This window comes from Vanellus vanellus (genome assembly GCF_965231255.1).
Source record: "Vanellus vanellus genome assembly, chromosome: 4".
In the NCBI taxonomy this organism is placed as follows: domain Eukaryota; kingdom Metazoa; phylum Chordata; class Aves; order Charadriiformes; family Charadriidae; genus Vanellus; species Vanellus vanellus.
Window position 1 is genome coordinate 29,005,787 of NC_138909.1, and position 22,535 is coordinate 29,028,321.

Here is a 22,535-nt window from a genome sequence, read left to right on the forward strand (position 1 = left end):
GATTAAAGGCAGCCCTTCCAGAGAATATGTGTGTGTAACTGTTTTTAAATATTAATAACTGTGTATCTTCTGTAGGACTTGTTTGTGCTCTTAACAAGTCAGTTTGATTAATATTCTTTTTATGAAAGGTGTCTTCAAAGACTCAAATTCATGCAATGGAAAAAGACCAATTGGCTCAGCTGTTGGAAGAAAAAAACTCTCTTCAAAAAGTACAGGAAGATAGGATACGAAACTTAACTCAGATGTTGGTGACTTCTGCCTCCTTTTCCTCAAAACAGAATGCTAAAGTAAGCACCTATTTTAGATCTTGTTTAACTGAAATATTTTGCAAAAGATACTATTAAATACATAGTTATATTGATAATGAGGAATAAGTTTGATAGACAACTTTCACATATTTTTTCTTATTTTTAAAGGGGTAACTTATTAAAAAGTAACTTCTGAACGAGTATCAATTCAATGTTGACTTGCGGTGAACAAACTGCAGAGACTTTTGTTTCAAGATTGTTATGCTGTAGTTTAATTTTGAAGAAACTGCAGAACGCTGTCTAGTTAGCTGTTGGTACTGTTACAGAAGTAGCCTAATGCAAAATCTACTTTCTAATTAATGCTTTGGTTGCATCACTTTTTCTGTAAATGCTTTTTTAAAGGCCAAGAGAAGAAGAAGAGTTACTTGGGCTCCTGGCAAAATAAACCAGGCAAATGTGAGCTATTTTGAAGACTTTGAAAAAACAAGACTGACTGAAACAAAAAAAATGAAAATGTCTCTGTCAGCACTACCAGACATGGAGGATTGTAAGTATCTTCAGAAAAAAATAAGGAAACTCTGCAAAGCAGCTTTGAAATGAGAAATAATCCCTTTTTAATAAATCTAAGTTAAAAGCAAATTAATTTGCTAGCAATATAAAAGCTACATTTAGTTACCACTATACTACTCAAATCATGTTCCATGAATCCAGTTTTGAAAGAGTTACTTATAGCCCATAAGGAAACTACATTTGTCTGCCAGCAAAGAATGCTGCCTGGAAGGGAAGAGGTTTTTAGCACAATAATACTGGTAGTCATTGTGCTGGAAATAAGATTCATTTTATTTCAAAAACTGGGAACATGATTCTTACTATCCCAGGTGAAATAATGTGTAGCAATTTCCTGTTGGATAACTTTGCAAGCATTACTTTGTTTCCCAAGGGGAACGAGTTGACTTTCTGAGAGCACAAATTAAAGAGCGAAGGAGGGGGGGGGGGGGAAACACCCCAGAAAACCCCAAACTCAAATGTCCCTGTACGCAATTTCCAAGGAAATTATACTCCCCGCTTCTGTATATTGAGCTTTTAATTTGTTAAAACCAAAGATAAGAGCTGTGAGATAAAAGGCGGGGTCTACAAATACTGCTATGCAGCCTACCCTAACCTCCCATTTTTTTGTAAAAGTAGTCAAAGTTATTCTTTAACACAGACTGTCCATCTAAACAATGTTGGGTCATTATGTCCCATGTCCTGTCTCCCCCCCACCCCTCCAAAAAAAAAAGGGCGGGGATGGGGGAGGGTGAAATTTCAAAATCCTCAACAAGAATAGAGAAGTCATTAGTCAAAGATCAGATTGAGAAACAGATAAATTCAAGGACTTATTAGAGGAGCGAGAAAGCTGAACTGAAGATGAGAATAATTGGACGGTATTACAGTATTGTTGCTGAATTGCATCTTCTTGCAACCTTATCTATCCTTCTGGGGGGGTGGGGGTGTTTTTTTCCTGTAAGATACTGTTGAGTGGTTCTCTTCTTAACACTTAATTACAGACCGGGAAAGGTGTTTAAGTATATATTCTCGATTTGGTTTAGTATTCATTAACTTATGATAAGGTGATCAGCATAAGTGTAGGTACTGGACTTCAGTGTTTTTCTTTCATAAGGGAAAACCATGAGATTTGGAAGTCCTATTCAGTGTGCTACATCTTTGCCATTGAATGATTGGTTCCAATGTAATAAAATTCTTTGATAAGAAAATAATTCTTGATGTCCAGTTTAAAATCTACTGCTACTCTGTAACTTTTAAATACATCTTTTCAGCTGTGTTAGAGATCTCTGAACATGACAACCAATGTCTGATGGCTTCTGATCAAATTTCGGATGTAGAATGGACTTCTGGACCTAACATGAATTGGGTAACATCATAATCTATTTCGGCTGTCTAATACAGTGTGTATACATTACATGCTTCTTAGTAAGATCAGCCTTACTCTTCTGTAGAATAACAATATTCTTCTATATGTCTGAAGCATTATTATAGCTGGTTAGAAAGTAAGTCTCTTGGTCATCTCTGAAGTTGTGGGTTGGTTCTATGATTCTACGGTTTTGTGGCGAACAATCCAGTAAGCTTTGGTATTTAAACAGGACTAGCCATGAGAAGACAAGCAACAAGGAATATAATACTAAGCTTGCTTGATCTTGTATATCGGTTAACTGAGAGTGATTCTTTTTCTAGACTCAGAAAGACTTTGAAGAGTCTGTGCAGCTCTGTGAAGCATTAGCATTAGAAAAGGTAAGTTGATTCTGTATTTTCTAGAAATAAGACTGATGTTCCAACAACAATGATTCTATAGTTTCTTGTGCTGCTTCTTCAGGATATTGCTGTAAATGAGGTCAACGTCCTGCAAGCTAACTTTAATAACCTAGTATTGGAAAATGAGCAGTTGAAAGTAGAAATAAATGAAATGAAGGAAAAACTGAAGGAAAAAATAGAAATGGATGAATTTGAAGCACTGGAAAAACAAACACAAAAAGATCATGAGGTAAGGTGCATTGAATAAGTACAGAGAGATAAGAATTCTTTATGCCTGAAAGTTTTCTAGAGTTTGCTCGGTGTACATATACTTGGATGTTTCATCGCAAACAGATGGTGTTATAAGCTATGTTCAGCAAAAGAATGAATGAACCCGGGTTTTAAACTGGATTTATTCGGAGTGTAAAAAGCATACTTAAATTTTTGCAACTTGTATACTGAGGTCTGGTTAAACATTTATTTGTTGTGTGTACGTATGTATCCAAATATTATTTTTACATATGCATGATCTGAATTTCAGTCCAGATTTCTGCCAGACAGTTGTTTTGCTGCGTAAATACTTTAACTTCAAAACAGTTCTAAAATGTACATTTGCTAAACTGTATTTCGCATATTTCTTGTCCAAAATATCTTGGTTTACAATCCAAGATAGCTCTGGCTTTTGTTAACCCACTGAACTATGTGAGCATTAACTTTTAACATATTATTTAAGTAGTAACATCTGGAAAACAGTAACGTATTTTATGCCAGGAAGTCAGAAAAGGTAAACCTACCTACTGGATAACTTATGATACAGGAAATGCTGACTTTCAGTTCTCTTCACCTCCTTGTGCTGTTAATGGAGATCTACCTTGTTTGTTCAAACATTTTGTGCTCTGATTCTGTAACCTAACATATGCGTTACTTGTATTAGATTCTAGCTGCCCAAGGGCTAAACCATGAAATAAGTCACAGTGCAAAAAAGACCAATTAAACAACAACAAAAAAAACCCAAACAAGCAAAACCCCAAAACCAACAACTTGAATGGATTATACCATTTCTGTCTCAATACCTCATTTCTTGATACCTTGTCTGCAGATTACTTGTACGTGCTAGTCTAATATCCTCTGACCATGAAACTAAGGTTGAAGCTGAAGTTACATCCCTTTGCATATTTGTTTCAGGTTACAATTTAACAAGATCACCTCTCACTTCCATTGTGTTCCCTAAAAAGATATATGAATCTTTAAACATTAAGTGACTTCTGACCAGTAGTCTTGTACCATATCTTCTACAACCATCCTCTGATTTTAAGATTACAGATTGGGTTTTCTTCTTGCTATGCTCCTAACTATATAGAAATATTCATAAGAGTGCTTGTTTTAAAGCTTTTCACTGATAGTAAAATTACAGATTGGGTTTTCTCTTTACCTATGCTTGAGTGCCTATTATAAAACTTTTCTAAGAAAGACCAAAAGAAAAGGTTTCTTCAACTTTAGAAGTGCTTTTCCATCTAGTCTTCTACTTGTGCCTCCTTTCAGAGGATGCCGCTGAATGTGTTCACGGCTTGCTTTACCTCGATTTTGGCACCTTCTCATTCTTGTTAGTGAATTGTTTAAATCACAGATATCTGCACTGTGTCTTAAAAAGCTACTTAAAATGACTAGAATTTGAATTGTTGTATCTGTAGAATTTCTGGATTAATTGCTTTGATCACATTGCTCTTGCTTCTCAAGCTGTTGCAGATTAAACTGTACATGAATCCTTTCTAATTACTGGGAAGCTAAAATAGAGCTTTGCATCTTATCTATCCATTTGAAGGAATATGTAGCAACTTGCTTTGTAGCTGTTTGCATAAATGTAGTTATATATAAGGTTTGCCCACTAATAGAAAACACAACACAAGATAGACTTTGCTTATTTTCACGGTGTCAGCAACTAAAACTACTGGTGTGGGTGCTATCTAACATCCGCTGCAATTTTGCTTCAATTTGCTCCACAGGTACAACTAATGCATGAAATTACCAACTTAAAGAATCTAGTTTCAAATGCTGAAGTGTACAATGAGGAACTTGAGGTGAGCCCATCCATGAATTTACATGCAGTAAGACTTGTACAACATGTGCTTGGTTTGTTTATCTTGAAATACTGTATCCGCTGAGGACAACCTAGACATCATTGGGCTCTGGTTAGTCTTACCAGCTATAAGGAGAATATGTCTAAAACACATAAACACGTACTATGTACAAAGCAGGTTTTTGTTAAATTCTTACCTGAAAAAACAAACTGGGTACTGAATCTTCTTTTTTTTTTTTTTTTTCCTCTTTACTTTTAGGCAGAAATAAACTCCACATTAGAACAACTGAAAGAGAAAGAGAACAAAATAAATATGTTACAGAATCGTGTGGAGGAATTACAGAAAGCAGGAGCAGAAAAAAGGGACTCGTATTTTTCAGTGGTAAATTTGACTTTTCTGCTGGGTTGAGAGATGGTTTTGGTTTTGTTTGGAGGTGGGTTAAATTTAGGTATAACCTTGGTATGATTGAAATCTGCTTCCCTACTAATGTTAGGAATTATTTTTTTTATTAAGCTTAAAATGCTAATTACTATATTATCATACAGCAGTACTCTGGTGAACTAAAGCTATGGGAAATGCTGCTCTTTATCCTGTCTCTCAAACCGGCCTGGTACTCCTCCTTTTAGAGTCAACTTACCAAGTTTTCTGAGCCTGTGTTTTTGTTTTAACCACATTGTAGCGAACACATTTGCTTTATTATGGCAATATATTTTCTTGATTTCTTTGAGTATTTTTCTGTCTTTTTCAGGGAGATTCAGATAAACTAATTGAGGAAATTCAGCAGCTGAATAAATCCCTCTTAGATAGTGAAACCGTAGCCTTGGATGCCAAAAAAGAATCTGCTTTTCTCAGAACTGAAAATTTGGAGCTGAAGGAGAAGATGGCAAGTACTTGTTAAACTGCATTTATAGCTGTACAAAATGCTGTTGAGGCCCTTTCTGCTCCCAGACTAGTGAAGAAGGGAATCGATAAAGACTAGTAGACTATTTGGAGAAAGCTAATGACTCCTGCTCCAAGTAATGTTTTTATTATGGAATTCATGGCAAACGGGTCTCCAGGAGAAAGATAAAAAGAAAATAGAGGCTTCTTCCACAGGAGTGGGTGGTTGGTTTTAGGTTTTCCAGTAGAGAGAGAGCAAATGAACAGTCCTTAGGGAGTTACTAGGATAAAGGACTTCAAACCTAATTTTACCAGAGAACAAAAGAGAATAAGAGATGTGAACTCAGAAGTGGGATGGAGCTTATTCCTTCAAAGCTAAAAGTAAAGACAAAATAGTAGAAGCAGTTATGGCCCTGACCTCTAAGGTAAGGTATGTTTTGTTATAGGACTCGGACAGGAACGCGGTTGTTAAATATGGCAGAGTAAAGCACAATTTATCAAGGCTGAAGTTGTTCAGGGTGACAACAGAAAATGTGACAGATGCAATGTTATAATGTTAAGCAACTAGACTTTTATTTTGTGTGTGAATTGCATGTTGTGTTGTTTTGTTTTCCTGAAGAATGAACTCTTAAATAATTACAAGCAAATGCAAAAAGATGTTCAACTCTATCAAAGCCAAATCGAAGCAGGAAAAGCCAGTTACAAAAAAATGCAGGCTGAGTTGCAGAAAGAGTTGCAGTCTGTATTTCAAGAAAACACAAGGCTAACTTCACTGTTGGAGGGTAAAGTTCCAAAAGGTACTGTTTCAAGTGGTGGTTTTTTTTCCCCTCCTGCTCTCCTCCTTCTTCCCCACTATGGTGAGGGAATAGGGAAGACTATCTCTTGTTTTCTGAAACACTTAGAGCTTCTGTCAATATAAAATATTAGAGTATCTGGTACTGCTGGCACACAGTAACCACATTAGCACTTTCTTGACCTATTTGGAAAACTGCAGCTTATGGCATGTTTTGTATTTCACACAAAGACAGTCAAGTTCATGAAGGCTGTCAGGGAGAATCTAAAATAAACTGGATGTCAACCTAATAAGTGATAACCAAATTCAGATCAGTAGTTTCGTCTTTTAATTGTTGGCCACTGTAAAATATACTCTTAGAATTATACTGGTATGACAACCAGAATGCATTATAAATCTTCTTGATTTAAACATGCTTTTCTTCTCTCACACTCTCTTACTAATCTAAACTTGTTAATTTTCTCTAGACTTGCTCTCTCTTGTGGAGCTGGAAAAAAAGGCAGCTGACCTAAAAGGAGAACTAGAAAAAGCATTGAAAGAGAATGCATTTCTACATAAACAAGTAAATGAGCTATCGGAACTTCAGTCTTTATCAAATACTGTTGAGATACAGCAGAAAGAGGTAAACAAAAAAAACCCTTAACACTCTTTCCTTGTTATATTGTACTTGACTGGTAACATATTAATGGACGCTTATTGGATAGGAACATTTAAAGCCAAACACTGTCTTGAACCAAATAACCCGAGATTTTACAACTAAGTTCATTGTTGTTCCTCAGGTATTTAACATTTACACCTAGGAATAAATTTAAGATCACATGTTTGGTCATAAAGTCTACTATAATTAATCACAAATTTCTAGTCCAATGCTTGCCGTGATCACCATTGATAACTGTGTGTGTATGTATAATGGCGTTTGATCCTGGTTTACTGTTTTTAAAACTGAATTTTTATCTAATTAGGCAAAGAGAAAATTTCACAACCTCTTAACAGAAATGCTGCTTGAGAGATTTAACTTGCCAATTCTGGAAAGCTTGTAAGGAAACTTTTCTGTTTCCTGGCAGGTCGGGGCCTGTAGTCTACTAAAGACTAAGTTGGCTATAAATGTGTCTTAAAGGGGTTGTTTGCAAATGCTTTCTAGGTTTCTTTATCCTTAAATACCTGCTACTAAGTACATGTAGTGAAAATTATCCAGGGCAAGTAATCTCACAAACTCATTAATGCTTTGCAAAAAGTTCCAAACCCTTTCACTGGTCTACTTCCATTAATAAACAAAAATTAATTACATGTCAACAGCTTTATAAACACTGTATCACGAAGGAAGTATTGATACATCTAAATATTCAGTTTAGGAGTTAAAGCTAGAAGCATCAGTCCGGTCCTAGTTCAAACATAGGAAAACGGAAATATGTAAAGAATATCTAGAATCAGAGAAGAGGTTTCAAGGTTTTGGAAAGGACTTGTCTGTCTTGCCTCTCTTTGAAGGGTTGTTTACTAGACAGCCCCCTCCCAACAAAGCAAAATCGAATGTATTGTGCTCTGTGTTTGCCTGTACTTTATTTCCTATATGTGCATGTGAACACATCTTTATTATGAATCTATGACAAATACTGGTTCAGAAAGTACTACTAATATTGCTTTTTCTGTTGGCAGATTCTTGAAAAATGTGAGGAGCTACACTACTTAAAATTGGAAAGAGAAAAGCTGCTTTCTGAAGTTGCTGATAATGAAGTTAGACTTAAACATATGACTGAAGAAATTGGAAAATCAAAAGATGATCTAGCAGATGCGCAACTTAAATATGTCAAGTCTGATCAGGAATATGTAGCACTTAAACAGCTCCATGAAGAACTAGAGCAAAAATATGTAGCCATGTCAGAAAACCATGAACAAATGAAGCTCCAAATAGATATTCTATCTAAAGAAGCACAAGAGTCTAAAACAACTTTGGATGAAGTGAAATTAGAGGTCAGTGTCAGCTTGCTCCTTTTTACCAATAAGATACGAGGAATACATTCATAGTATGAAAAAAACAAACAAAAAAACCAACCAAACAAAAAAAAAAAAAACAAACCCAAACCCAACTTTTTTTTTTTTTTAAAGTAGCCTTAAAGTTATAAATAACACTATCATTGAAATTCCTCTAGCATGAGTAGATATTACTTATTCTATACCGGGTGTATAAGGTTGCAGAATTATGCATCTCAACAGTGTCTTTCTTCATAGGCAAAGAAATCTATATGTTACTTCAGGTTATATGTTCTCTTTCTGTACTTACCCTTTTAATTCTTATTTTTCCCAGTCTTATATTTGCATAACAAAGATGTAACTCTTTTTTAATGTGCTGCTATAACTTACTCTATCTAAAGTCACAGAAACAAAGTTTCCTCATAGGGAACTAGAGTCTGTTTAGAACAGATGATCTTTCAAACCAAAGATGATCACTGCATAAACTGGCATATTTTTGATAAGGCTTTTACCACTCATATGGCTGTCATTCCAGCTGTGGATTTGATAACTCCTAATTTGACTCCTAAGATATCCTATAGCTTCATGTGTGGTGTTATGTTTTAATAAGACTTTTGCTGCTTAGGAGAAATCACATTTGCATAAACAAATGCTAATTTAATGTGGGCAAGAATACAAGCAGTGACTTAAAGTGAAATGATGAACTTTCTATTCTCTTGTTGAAAGCTGGCATCTCTCGCCCTTTCTATGCTAATATAAGATTCTGTGAAAACATGTACACAGTACTGAGTTTTGCATTACAATGAAAGCGTCTGGCCTTTTCCTTTACAAACTGAAGCTCTCTAGCAAAATGAAAGAACTGGAAGAAAAGACAGCAGAGCACAAACAACTTCTTGAGGTAAGAGAAGACTGTATTCAGACTCAGCAGAAGCTAAATGAAATGGAGCAATTAAAAGAGCAAGAAAAGATTATGGAGTTGAGACTGGAGGCCAAGGATTCAGAGATACAGGCAGTTCTTCAGCAGCTTACTGAATGTCAGGAAGAAATAAAAACTCTAACCCAGGAAAGAGATTACCTGAAGCAAAAAGAGGAGTCTCTGCAAGCTGAGACAGACCAACTCAAGGAGGATATAAAGGACACTGTTTCAATGGTAGGAATTCTGCCTTTATTGAAATGGACCATACATGTTAAGGGGAAGAGTGTAAGAACACTTATAAACTGTACTGAAATATATAGGGGAGTGGGGGTTTGTGGGGGTTTGTTTTGGTTTTTTTTGATCATGGAGTGCTTACTAATGTTGCAAAACGCTTGAATTTTCTTTTGTGGATTTTCTTCCTTTTATTCTAAAGAACATTTTGGCACATGAAGAACTGAGAAATACACAGAGTTCTCTCAAGCAATCCCAGGACACTGTCAAGATGTTGGAAAAAAATATTTCTGAAAAAGAATCTGAGATTCTGAGTGTTGAAGAGACACTAGGGAAAACTATTAAAGAACTCGAAATACGGGTAATGCATTATGTAATTCAAAATAAAAATGCTTTTATTGTGTGTTCCAGCACTGTCAAAACAAGCCTACTTGGTCTGCTTATAGTCTCTTCTGCTTGTGCTTAGAAAACTTCTAGGTCTTTAGTAGAAAGTGAGCAAGAAAGTAGTACTACCTGATCCAAGCCTTTACCAGTTGCTGATCTATTTCTGTAGAGCTGCAAGCTGCAATGTGCACTCTAATAAACCTTTGCTTAACTAGTGTGCCCCGTGGTCGTTTAGTGGTGGAATTAGGTGGCAAATGGAAGAAGAGATAAGGGTAACCTAGGGGGAGGAATGAGACTAATGGTTTATAACACTTAGTTCCCGTGAGAAGTGTAGTACATGGTTGTAAACGGTAGCTCAGTTCCCAACATAAAACAGAAGGCTGATCCACTGGTTTTTGTGCCTGTTGAAAAAATTGACAAAGAAGGGTGCTGAGAATATTGTATGTTTCACAGTTGCTTCAGAGGCATAGTTTCTCTAGAGGGAGAATCTGTAGGATGTGAGACTGGATTTTTCTTGAAGTGTATCAGCTGTCAGACCCAGTAAATCAATGGTTGTCAATTCAACATCTGTATGTTTTGGAGCAGATGTGTAAAAATAATCCAACAGGTGTTTCTTATTTGGCTTCTTCCCCTCAGACTTTTTCTAGATAAAAATCTAGCCAGTATTGCAGAAGAGACTGTTTAAAGGTTAGCATTTAAAACAAAACAGGTGACAAAGGCAAAGGACTCAGTTCTGGAATTTTTCTAGTTTGATTACAGTGGTTTGATTATTAAAAATACTGTAGCAGGGCGAATCAAACAAATTTTGCATTTAATTTTGGTTTTGAACTGATAGAAATACTGTCTCCACACATTTTTTTTTATAGATAACACAAATGACAGAAGAAATAGAAATCATCACATCAGAGAGAGACCAGCTTGCTGAAGCAAAATCGGAAAACAACTCAAGAGAAAGTGATCAGCTTCAGGCACTAAAGGAACAACTCTTTTTCCTTACACAAGAGAACAATTCATTGCAGGATAAGCTGAACAGTTTACATTTGAAAAAAGAAGAGTATGGGGAAGGAACTTGGGTAATTATGCTGAGGCTGTAATGGAAAGCATGCTTATTTAAATTTGAGTGAAAATAATTTGCAAAACAAACTGGAGAAAAGGGTCCTGGTACTTGACTGCAGACCATTAAACACCAGGATTATTATTGTTTACAACAATACAGGTTGGAATATATTTCAAGTATATGGGCAACTAGTAGTAGGATATGACACACATTTTTCCTGTAAATCGAACTTTACCTTGACAGGATGGTGATGTTCTGAGTTGGTCTGCACAGAGACGTGGTTCTATAATTAAGTAGCTGAAGCTAAAAAGTGCTCATCTAGAAAGGCTGGTTCTGCTTTTTTTCCTCGCAGTGTATAAGGGACGCTGCAGCCAATACTTTCCATAATGGGACATGCTGATTGCATCTGTGTTGCTGATTGCATCTGTGTTATGTGTATACTTACAAAGTGTATATATATACACTGAAAAAAGTAAAATATGTGCATGTGTTTTAATATTCATTGGGGGAGTGGAAAAATTTCAAGGAAATAATTGCCTAGACACCATTATTACCTATTGTTGAGACTACAAGTATGGATAAAGTCTCTGTTGTTTGGTTTGGGGGGTGGGGTCTGTTGTGGTTTTTTTTTGTTTGTTTGGGGGTTTTTTTACCTCCTCAGGCTTAAACTGTGGTGGTGAAGTTCTATTCTTGGTAACTTGTTCTGAAGTCCTCACTTCAAATTTTACTTTTGCGTGTCTTTTGTTTCAAGAAACTTTAATTGCATATTGAGTTCAGTCAAATCTTATTTAAAAGAAAATACAAATTGCTCTAAAATGTCTTGCTTCTGTTTGTTTTACATATTCAACCTGTCAAAGACCAGATATGTTTCTCTTAAAGCTGCTTCCCCAAATACGTTGACTTCTATCTCTGTATAAAATAGATACCACAGATTCAAGAAAAATCTATTGAGCAAGAATTATTTCTTCTGAGAGAAGAGTTGAGCCAGGCACAGAGGAAAATGCGTGAAATGGAGGAAGTGAAGGCCAATGAATGTCAAAGAGAATCTGAAAGTATGGGGAGAACAGATTTTATTCCAAAATTGCATGACTGTCAGGAAGTGAGCAGTCTGACAAAAACAGGAGATGATAATCTTAAAATGCAACTGGAGAATGTCCAAAGCGAGAGAGACCAGCTAAGAGAAACTATACAAGAGACAATTAGCATGGTAAGAAAAATAGTCCTATTCATTTAGGATAACAGCTTTAGTAAACTTGCCTTAACCTTTGGAAGTGTTGTTTGGGTGTTAATGTACTTTTAACTGTCGTGTGTCCAAAGAATTCAGAGATGCAGGAAGAGTTGAGATGTGCTCATAACTCTCTCAGACAACATCAGGAAACTATTGTGGAGCTGAAAGGAAGTATTTCAGAGAAAGAAAATCAACTCTTGAAAGCACAAGAGGCATTGAAGGAAACAACTGATGAACTGCAGCACAAGGTCAGATGCAGTTTTGTCAAGTAAACTAAATATTTGATCAGGATTGGCAACCCATATCCTCTGCAGACTTCAGTTTGTAAGGGTTCAGTAAATGTAATAATGAAACTTAATTAAAAGTTTTTCCCATCTCTTTTTTTTTTTCCTATACTGCTTCTTGAAAGAATTCCATAGGAACAGAGGCAATGAAAAGATAATCAAATGCAATTTGACCTGCAAGCTACAACCCTTACTTATAACTAAACACGCCTTATTGCTGAATTATAGAATATTATTTAGAATCAATACTGCTCTTTGATCTCAATGAATTTTCTAAGTCTTGAAACTTAAACTTCTCATCCAATATCTCTTACCTTTGTAACTCTGAAGATACTTGATCAATGAAAAGGCAGTTTAGCTCATTCTTCAACTCGTTGCACTATTATAAATTTCTTATCTACTTATTATTTTCATATCTAAAGCTATTGTGGCTTTTCGAACAAGCATTAATGTCTTCTAATCAAGCCTATTTGCTGTGGATTCAGCAATGCAGTCATTTTTATGGAATTATAATAGCCTTTCTGTTTTGAAATATTCACTTTTGTCTACTAATGAGACAGAAGCACTGAAATTTGATTAATTATTAAGCAAAATTATTATATATTTCTTTGCTTACTATAGCATTAAACTAATGGAGGTGTCTTCTGTAAAATAATACAGTTACAAGTACTATGTCGTCTTAAATCAGAACCTGATTACCAGGACAACAAAATTTAATAAATTGGAATGTTACTGGATTTTTTCCAAACTATCAAATTACTTCTACCTATGTTAGAGATAATTAGAAATATTAATACTGGTTCTTATTTGTTCTTTCAGCTGAATGAAATAACTGAAAACCTGACTCATGTTTCTTCTGAATATGGCAAGCTACTGGCAGAAAAAGAACAAATTGAAAGAACAATGAATGAGCATATCTGCCAGCAGCTTGAGAAAATCACTTTACTTACTCAGGAGAAAGACGAGCTACGGCAGATGGTAGAGACTTGTAAAGCAGAAAGAGATCAGTTAGAGGCTGACTGTCGGGAAAGCAAGGAGAGAGTATGTATAAAGTCTCTTTAATTGTTTTAAAGGCAGGTTGTACCACTCTATTTTGGTTACAAAGCCTTCTGCTTTTCAGTATCTCTTCCTCTCCCTTCACTTGTTTATAGCAGCAGTAAACTAAAAATGTAGTTTACTAATGCAATCTGGATTTTGGGATCTGTCTTGTAGTATTTTTTTTTCCTTCCCTCTATCCTTTTCCTGCCTTTCTGGCCACTGTCCCACTCTGCATTTAGAGACAGTTGCCTGCTACCTGCTGGACAAGTGCTCCACAGGTTCCTGTTACATCTTTCATCTACAGTGGCTTTTCATTTAGCACTGAACAGTAGAGGTAATCCAGCTTTACTGATATCTAAGGGCTAAATTCTCATACCACGCAGCTCATTCTGAATTGATGAAGAAAAAGCTAAACCCAGAAAAGAAACTGATCAGAGCAAGGAGAAATAGCTAATGTCTTATTTCCTGTCAGATTAGAGACTTCAATATTCCAAGTATTTGCATGAAAATTGTGCTTATGTTGACATGCTATTTCAGACAAATTTGTTCTGATAACATAGTTAACAAAAATCAAGATGATAATTTCTAAAGTTAAAAGGAAGTCTGGTAATTATTTTTTTTGAGACAAGCTCTTCAAATTATTGTAAGAAAAAGCTTTCATATGAATTTTAGCAAACCTTGGGTACAACCACTGATCTCTTAAGTATGTATAGACTAGCTAATTTAAAAACTAAAATTGGCAAACTAGGATTATCAAATCTTTAATTTTAGATTTGCATCTTGCTACTAAATAATTGGACAAATTGTTCATGTAACTGGTGGCAGTTGCCACAAGAATAAGAGTATATTTCATGTTGGGGTGTTCTGGTTGTGTTTTTTTTAATAATGATTTATATAATCTGTTCCCCCCACAACATTTTTCCCTTTCCTCTTTACTTTTAACTTCTCTCCATCCCCCTCTTCTTTTGCTGCCCTGCTTCCCCCCCCCCCCCCCCCCCCCCCCCCGACTACTTCTAAAGACTGTCTTCCTTTGGAGTTCTTAAACTCTGCATGGGGGAATGACAACAGGCTTTTTTTAAAGTAAAAAAAAAAAAAAATTTAGTTCTTTCCTAGACACTCAAATGCTTTGATTTACCATTCTTAACTTCTGATAAGCAAAACTTAGTCATACTGAGTGAACATCCATGTCATACCTTGTTTTGCAGTCCTTAAAAGTTCTGACAGAAGTGGAAAATCTACAGGAAGAACTAAAACTTCAGAAAGAGCAAGCTGATATTCAGAAGAACATGCTAGCAAATGGAGAAGAGAAATTGCAAAACACTGAAGAAAAACTAAATAAAGAAATAAACAAACTGAAAGAAAAGGCAAGTACAGTAATAAGAAACTCTTATAAGAAACCTAGAGGATGTCCTGTCAAGGACTCATTAGAATGACAGGTATTTACCCATGATAATTTGTGGGGTTTTTTATTGGTCCAGTAGATGGTGTCATGGTACAATTTAGCAGCAGAAGAGGGGTTTTGGCTAATAGGTTTGTGTTGATTGTATGCTTTCAAAAATATTTTTTTAACAGGTAGTCAAGTTGAATGAGGACTTAAATTTGGTAACTAAGGAAAGGCACCAGCTCCTGGGAGAACTGAAAAAAAAGGCTGAAAATGAAAGCAGTAATCTTCCACAGCTGCAGAAACAGTGTGATTTGTTAGTACAGGAGAGAGATCAGCTCCAGAAAATGCTGGAAGGTATTCGAGAAGAGAAGAACAAACTGGAGATTAACCTACAGGAGAGTGTTGATAAGGTACTTTATCTTGGATAATAACTATTTTTTATATATAATATTACATATTAATATATGTATAATAACTAGATGCTTGGTAGAGGAAGATGGCTAATTCTTGAAGCTGTCTTGAAAAATATCTTACAAGTATCAATGTTATATACCCAGATGGAAGAATATTGACATGCTTTCACTTCTGTCTTGTGGAATGGTATTTAAAGATGTATGTGAATTTTTTTCAAAAATGTTATCTGAGGCCACTTTATTTATGAATAAATGAGGAACCAGCAAATACATGGGTTTCATTACCAAAACACTTAGCAGGCATTTTTTAATTACTTGAAATGGCATGTTTTGTAGTTAACCTCCAAAGTTTTGAAATTAAAGCTGACAAATTCTGACACCTCTGTTTCTCTTCTGGATGAGGCATATCTTCACAACAGTGAAGACAAGTGAATTGGGTAGTATCCATTGAGCAGCAGTCCTTGTTCAGATACTGAGTAATCACTTCAAAAACCTGTAACTAATTCAAATCTATGGTGAGAGGAGAATCTTCTTACCCTGGCTTCCAATATCTTCCAGTTCACCTGGTTTTGAGGATCAATTGTCTTGCTGCAAAACTTCAATGGAAATTCAGAGGTTTAGTGAAAGGAATGCTAGTTCTATAATAAGTTATCAAAGATAACAGCACTCTGACAAACAGTCCAACTCATAAAATTGTGATAAGTAATAATTTCTAGATAGTACTTGATGTGACCCCTACTCAAATAACATCTCTGCTTTGTGTTACTCATCTGTGTAAACAAGGATTGTAGAAAATATGTCCAAGTATGGTTTTAGCATACTCTTCCTAATTTTTTACATTACTAAGGATTTATCAATATGCTAGTTGGCAGGCTTTGCATAGTGAAAGGAGAAACTTTCAAAGACAAAATTTGAAATTTCTTGTGCTCAAACTAAAGCAGGGGGGATTTGTACCAAGTATTTTGACTCCTGTGAAGTACTGAATGGCCTGGTGTTTGAGAGGGAGATTCACATGCTATCTGGGAACTTAATTTTTTATTTGTGGCTCTATTTTTAATCCAGATTCTGGAAACTGAAAAGGAATTGAAGTGGCAACAGGAACTCCTCAGCAATGAGAAGATCAAAGCTGAAGAAAGGGAAGAACATTTGTTAAAGGTACAGAGGCGATCAGAGATTTTGGAGGACAGCCTAACAAACAAGGTGAGGAGTCTTGCTTTTAGTAGCTATTCTGCAATTCTGTTTTCTGATGTTTTATCACTAATGTGCTAAATTTCTACTCAAGACAAATCCTATTTAATTCTCAGCACATCATTTGCATGGGTGCTAAACAAGAATGAACGTGGGCAAAAGACTTTGTACAAGTTCCTTTAGTGATATTTAGAAGTAGCATCCTCAGCCTCATAACCAGCTGGGTTGGTTGCTCCAGTAGAATGGACACCGATTTATCCAATATGTGCGGGCTTAATATAATAGTCATAATTGTACATGTACTTATTCAGACTTTAAAAGGCACTGTGTAGTCAGTGTGAACCTACGTGGATTTGGAATCCCTGGTGTTCTGCAGACTTTCAAACTCTATATCTGTTATTTGGAATGTCTTGCACTTAGCTCTTGCAACTCGGTCTTTTTGCAGTTTTCACTTCTTCACTTTTCACCAGTCAAACTTTTCCTTTGTCTGTGGATCAAAGAGTGTAATTAAGGATTGCTTCAGATTAGCAAATGTGTCACTGTTTCTGTTCATTAAAGCAGATAAAGACAATTCCATTGCCCATCTCTCGTGATAATATTCTATTTCTTTTCATTTTCTTGTGATGTGGACATATGTTGACTGCCTTTTTGTTTGTTTCCTCTTGCTTTACTGAAGACCAAAGCTGACTAAAGTAGAGTTCTCTGCGTGTAATGTTATTCCTCTTCCTTTTAATTTCTGTTTCTGAGTGATTAGAACACCAAAATTATTTTTAAACTTCTCTTGCTGTTAGTGTAATTTTAGAGTTATTGGAAATTGTATTTGACACAACTGATTTGAGTACTTCATAGGGGAGTATACAGACCAGGACCAAATCATAATTCTTGTTTTTTCTTCGCTATTTATTATAGATTCAACAGTTAACTGAGACACTAAATACTGTGTCATGTGAAAAAGACCAGTTATTGGCTGAAAGAACTAGTCACTCTTCCCAACTTAAAGAACAAATCTCATCGATTAATCGAGAAAAAGATGAGCTACAAAAACTTCTCCAGGATGTCAGGTCTGAGCGGGACCAGCTCAAGACAGAATTGCAAAAAAATTCCGAGATGGTTGGTGTTGCAAGTTGCATAATTAAGTTATTCATCATTTCTCTTCTTGAATGGTACTTAAATATGTATGCTTTTATTTTAGTGTGTTGAAACAAATGCAAAACTGGAATGTGCTCTAGACCAACTGAAGCAGAGAAGCTTTAATGATATGTCCATTCAGGTGAATCCACTGGATAATGCAGAGCAGGTGGTTGATGACAGCCTAAAGGCAATAACCTTGAAAATTAAGGTAAACTTACTTCTCTGCTTATTTTAAGAATGCATGCAAAACCTCAATACCACTTGTTCTGGAGCATAAACCTTGCTTCTGTGTATAATCCATAAAATTGTTTGCATATCTTGCTAAGATGCTGTAAACCATGGGATCAGTTGATTTTGCTGTTGCTGTTCAGCGGCCATGCATCCTGTTCTGAGAATGTTAAAATGAACTTCTCAGTTGAGACATCTCGCTTGATTTCATTCTGTCCAGCCACCCCAATGAAAATAACTAGAAGCACCTTTACCATTTTGTTTTTGCAAAATCCACACTAGGTCCTCCCTTCTATAACTCCCCACCAAAAATAAATTGGTTTCCAATAAAATAGTTTCACTAAATACCTTCTCTCCTCAAAATAGGAAGCTCCTGTAATTCCTTAGAGCTTTTCTTAATTAACTATCCCGAGCATACTTTCTCACAGATGTGAGAAGTACTACTAACCTACTGAAAGCCTAAGTAAACCAAGATTTATGAATACGTATGAAACACTTTAAAGAGTACCATTGTATTGCAGTCTGTACAGCTGTGCAACAGATTTGGACATCATCGTATTCATGCTAGAAAACCCCTGACAGTGGTAAGGGACCAAATTGCAAAAAGAGTTGTGTGGCTTTCTCTGTTCACACTGTCTTTCTATCCTACATTAGCAGTAGGGAGCTAATAATGAGGGAAGTAAACAACATCAGTTGATCCCCTTTAATGACACTCTCCCTTTCTGACTTTTGTAGCAGGTTAGATGTTGTCTGCCTGTTTCCTGTGCAATTTTCTCACGTATCTTGTACCTGTTCCTGTTGGACACAAAGGATATGTTAGTTCCCTCTAGACACAGGCGATATGTTAATTCCCCCTGGACACAGGGGACAGTTAGTTTTTTACTGCAGAGCAAAAAGTTAAACTTGTGAATCCTGCTTCTTTCAACTAAGAACCAAAGATGGAGGCAGTATGCCTAGGAAGCTTTATTCTTGCTTTAAAATATATAACCTAGCTTCATATGTGATACTTGAGTTGCAGTTTACTGGGAGTGCCCTGAAGCCTATAGCATTTCTCAGCCTGCTCACCACTTGATCACATCTCCCTTTTTATGGCAGAGTGCTAGGAACAATTTCATGATTCCTTTCTTCCAACAAAGGATGAAACAGATCAACTTGGGAGCCTGAGGGCAGCCCAGCTGGCAAACCTGTGAACCTTATTGTGACTGAATGAATCTGTTTCACTTACATTTAGGAGCTTCTCGAGAAATTCCTAAATATGGGGAAGAGATATGAATGTCTCTCTGCAGTGTCTCTTAATCTAAAGAATGAACTGAATAGTCAGAAAGCATTGATATCTGTGATATTGACTCGGCTTTCATCGGAACAGAGTAAACAAGTCAAAAGACTTCAAACTGAAAATGAGAAAATAAACAGTCATCTCCAGAGTTTATTGAACAAACTGAAGGTACCAACTTAAGATGCTGAATATGTGGATGCTTCATATTGCTTTGGTTTGTTGTGGTGTGTGTGTGTTGTGGTTTTGTGGTGTGTGTTTTTTTTTTTTTTTTTTTTTTTAGTAAGCTGTCAATAGTAATGGTGAGGATTCTGTATACTCCAACTTTTTTTTGTGAATGCATATCTTATGGAAAACAAAGTGATAGTAAGTGCTTTACAATCCTGGAAAACTGGAACTATTTAAGTTAATCAACCTTAGTTTTTGACTGTAGTTCAGCTGCTTTGCACAGTATTATTTCACTAATATTAATCCATTTTAATTGGGAAAAGAACAAATTATGGGCCCCTAAGTATGTATTTTATTGTGGGGGAAGGAGATGTGCAAGATGCCTTGGAGATGCACGTTTACTCTGCAAAACTAAGTAGTTTGATAACTTCTGTACCCTTGCAGACTTCCCCAATGTGTAGTTCAGTGGGGAAACTGATTCCAATTATCAGAAAAAAGTTAAGGGGTATTGGGAAAGTATTCCTGTTACCATCTTGTTTACTGGGCTTTTGCATATTTTTTTCTGTTTCTTTATTTACTGTGAAATGTTAAGGTTGGGGGGGGGGCAGGCCTTGAAAGGGCATGTCCAGTATATAAAAATATTAGATATGATCTTGAGATTCAGTCATCTCTACAAATATCCGTTAACTAAAAAGTTTACCAGGTATTCTAAAGAGCCTTATTTCATAACTTCACTTAAGGTTTTTAGGGTTTGATATTTTTCTTTTTTTCCATAGATGCCTTTCAACTTTTATGGTTAAAGATGTTTAAAATTGAAGTAGTGATCTCAGCACAGTGATATTATTCTTGTAGCTCATCTGTACTTTTCACAAGTCTAAGAGAAAATAAATACAACAAAGAATACTTTGCTTTTCAAAGTCCAGATTCATGGGAGGCTGTCTAGAGCGTTGTAGAATTTTTGGCCTTTTTAGGAATCTACAAAAAATAGCATACTTCAGAAATGCTGACCCAGCTAAGAGTTTTATATGCTACCACTATACAGCACGTGTGAACTTAATTTTCTTAGTCGTGTTTTAGTTGTCCTGGACTCCTATGGACTAGGAGAGTAGATAGATTGAATTATAAAATATGGAACTTTTGCTGGATGCATTTTAAAGCATACTCACTGATATATCCTGTGCTTCTACAATAGTTTCTGTTCAGTCGTGTTTGCTTGAAGAAAAGAGAATATCATACTACCGTTAACAAGTATGAAATGGAATTGCTTGAGGAAAAGAGAAAACAAGATGAGCTACGAGCTCAGATTCAGTGTCTCAGGAAATCTCATTTGGACCAGAATGAAATATCTTCTCAAGAGTTCAACATCAGCAAAGTGCTGCAGAGTTTGCACTTGGATGCAGAGGTAGCATTTGAAACAAATTTCAGACAGAGAGACTTGCATATTTCAAAGCATGGGGTAATGTGGGGGTACTAATCTAATGGCACTGCTTTTCTCTGTTAACACTTCACTTAAGAGGGGGTAAGAATTTGTATTTTTGGTGCTACTAATTCTATAACATGAAGATTCTGTTTTATAAAGTGGCTCAAAAATTATTAGATTACATAATAGTGGGAATATTTTACAGGGCAAAAAAAAACATGTACTGCCCAATACCAAGATGACTTAAAATAATGAGACAAAGTTTTACTAAAGTGCATTTTTTTTTTTTTTTTCCTTCCCACCTGCCTCAGGAATGTAGATTGTCTCCTCATTTTGCTGATAGGGTATAATTTAAGTATAGTGAAATTCCTTTTATAGGATAATTGGATGCTAAAACAAACTTCCCGCAAATACTGATAGCAAAGAGGCCAAAATGTATATTTAGACATGTAGTTATCAGAGCAACATTTAAACTTGAGTTCCCTCTTTTTTTAAAGAGTATTCTCAAAGATGTATCAGAAATGGAAAATGAAATTCTCAGCATAGAGGCAGAGTTACAGCAGGAAGAAAGTGCTAGAAAAGAAACAACACAGTTCTGGGAAGCTCGTTCAGGAACTCCCTGTGATGCAGAGGAACTTAAAGAAGAGTTAAAGAAAGATAACGAAAGGCTTTTGCAAGTCATTAACTTCTGGACTCCTAAAGTAAAGGTAAAGAGAGATCTTCTTTAATCAGAAATGTATTTTTTGTAAGCACTCTGTAAATGCCTCTAATCTGATTGAAACAAAACACAAAAAAGGCTACTTAAAGATTATTCATTATTATCAGCACTTACTATATTCATACTTAATTGTAAGATGTAGGAATACTTAGAAGGAGATTTTTAAAGACTTTCCTTGTGCAACCAAACTTGGAAAATTGCTCTGTAAAAGACTTTCTGGGCAATAAAGCGGGGGGGTGAGGGGGTGAAGGGTGGTGTTTGTTTGCATTTTTATTAGACAGAATTCAGGAAACTGTAGGTTCAAAATTGTTATATAGCTTTGCTTGCAGAACTTGACAGCCTGATACAACTACTTTCTTCAGGATTTATGCCCACAAAACTGTCTGTGCTCTTCAAGCCAACTTTATCAAAACTACTTTAGCCATTTTTAAAACTGAATTGTAGTTTATATTCTTGCACCTTTTCTAACTTCGGAAAGTCAAATTATTCCAGAGGTGGTTCAGCCTTCCTTTCTTTCTTTCCTTCTTACCTCTTGCCCCCTTTGGGGAAAAAAAGACCAAGTGTTTTACAGGGTTTAAGCGCACCATGAACAGGATTTCATGAAATCTCATCTCTCTGAGGAATGTTCAATATATTTAATCAAAAAACATCTTATAGGAGGAAATCCACTACCTTCTGATTAGTTGTTAGGAACAGTTTTCTCAACGAGTGTATCCTGAAAGTTCTTGGTCTGTTTATACTTCTATTCCTTCAGCTAGTATTGCTCTGAAGTATGAAGAGCTCATCCCCCTCCTTCCCCTAATGTTGTGACTCAGTTCTGTCCTGTTAAGTGTAGACTATTTTTAAAGTTTCTTCTGTAGAGTCAATAGCCAGTCTTGATGACTTCGAGATTTCCCAATGTTGGCAGGCTTTTTGGAAGAATTCCCAGACAGACATATTATGTCTGTCAAAGCTTTTACCAAACAAACAAACAAAAATAAATCTAGTATAACACTGTCATTTCCTGACAAGTGTGAAGTTTTTCTTTGTCTGGCATGTTAAGCATATGGGTTTCTAGAGTAGTCCAATATGTATGTTTTCTCTCAAATGGTTTCACTTACTTCAGTCAATGAATACATTCTAGCCAAAACTGCGAATAATTGTGTTTCTTTCTGTTACTGATATCCAAGAAGTCTTTCCAATATAGTTCCTTTGTTTCTGTAATGTTAGTGTGTGTTTG

General features: G+C 35.8%; 2 protein-coding genes across 3 annotated transcripts in view; one reads left to right on the plus strand and one right to left on the minus strand.

Moving 5' to 3' along the window:
* CISD2 (CDGSH iron sulfur domain 2) overlaps positions 1–22,535 on the minus strand; it is a 201,259-nt gene that overhangs the window by 121,534 nt on the left and 57,190 nt on the right. The window contains exons 5-6 of one of the 2 annotated variants that reach the window (XR_014269189.1): positions 4,812–4,900; positions 3,340–3,446 (exon numbers count right to left, since the gene is read on the minus strand). The gene's annotated coding sequence lies outside the window, so the exon portion shown is untranslated. Of the gene's footprint in view, positions 1–3,339; positions 3,447–4,811; positions 4,901–22,535 lie in introns of those variants that run through there. The other variant, XR_014269188.1, reaches the window with a different exon arrangement.
* Positions 1–22,535, plus strand: part of CENPE (centromere protein E) — a gene marked incomplete at both ends in the record, with an annotated part of 36,673 nt that overhangs the window by 9,050 nt on the left and 5,088 nt on the right. Inside the window, 25 exons of the mRNA XM_082483032.1 lie at positions 129–287; positions 651–795; positions 2,066–2,160; positions 2,481–2,537; positions 2,620–2,787; positions 4,541–4,615; positions 4,874–4,996; positions 5,364–5,498; positions 6,114–6,291; positions 6,755–6,909; positions 7,941–8,255; positions 9,094–9,405; positions 9,605–9,763; positions 10,653–10,859; positions 11,766–12,050; positions 12,161–12,319; positions 13,175–13,396; positions 14,599–14,761; positions 14,970–15,187; positions 16,253–16,390; positions 17,288–17,488; positions 17,571–17,717; positions 18,969–19,181; positions 20,371–20,580; positions 21,096–21,305. Of these exons, the coding sequence (XP_082339158.1) occupies positions 129–287; positions 651–795; positions 2,066–2,160; positions 2,481–2,537; positions 2,620–2,787; positions 4,541–4,615; positions 4,874–4,996; positions 5,364–5,498; positions 6,114–6,291; positions 6,755–6,909; positions 7,941–8,255; positions 9,094–9,405; positions 9,605–9,763; positions 10,653–10,859; positions 11,766–12,050; positions 12,161–12,319; positions 13,175–13,396; positions 14,599–14,761; positions 14,970–15,187; positions 16,253–16,390; positions 17,288–17,488; positions 17,571–17,717; positions 18,969–19,181; positions 20,371–20,580; positions 21,096–21,305 (4,449 nt within the window). The remainder of the gene's footprint in view (positions 1–128; positions 288–650; positions 796–2,065; positions 2,161–2,480; positions 2,538–2,619; positions 2,788–4,540; positions 4,616–4,873; positions 4,997–5,363; positions 5,499–6,113; positions 6,292–6,754; positions 6,910–7,940; positions 8,256–9,093; positions 9,406–9,604; positions 9,764–10,652; positions 10,860–11,765; positions 12,051–12,160; positions 12,320–13,174; positions 13,397–14,598; positions 14,762–14,969; positions 15,188–16,252; positions 16,391–17,287; positions 17,489–17,570; positions 17,718–18,968; positions 19,182–20,370; positions 20,581–21,095; positions 21,306–22,535) is intronic.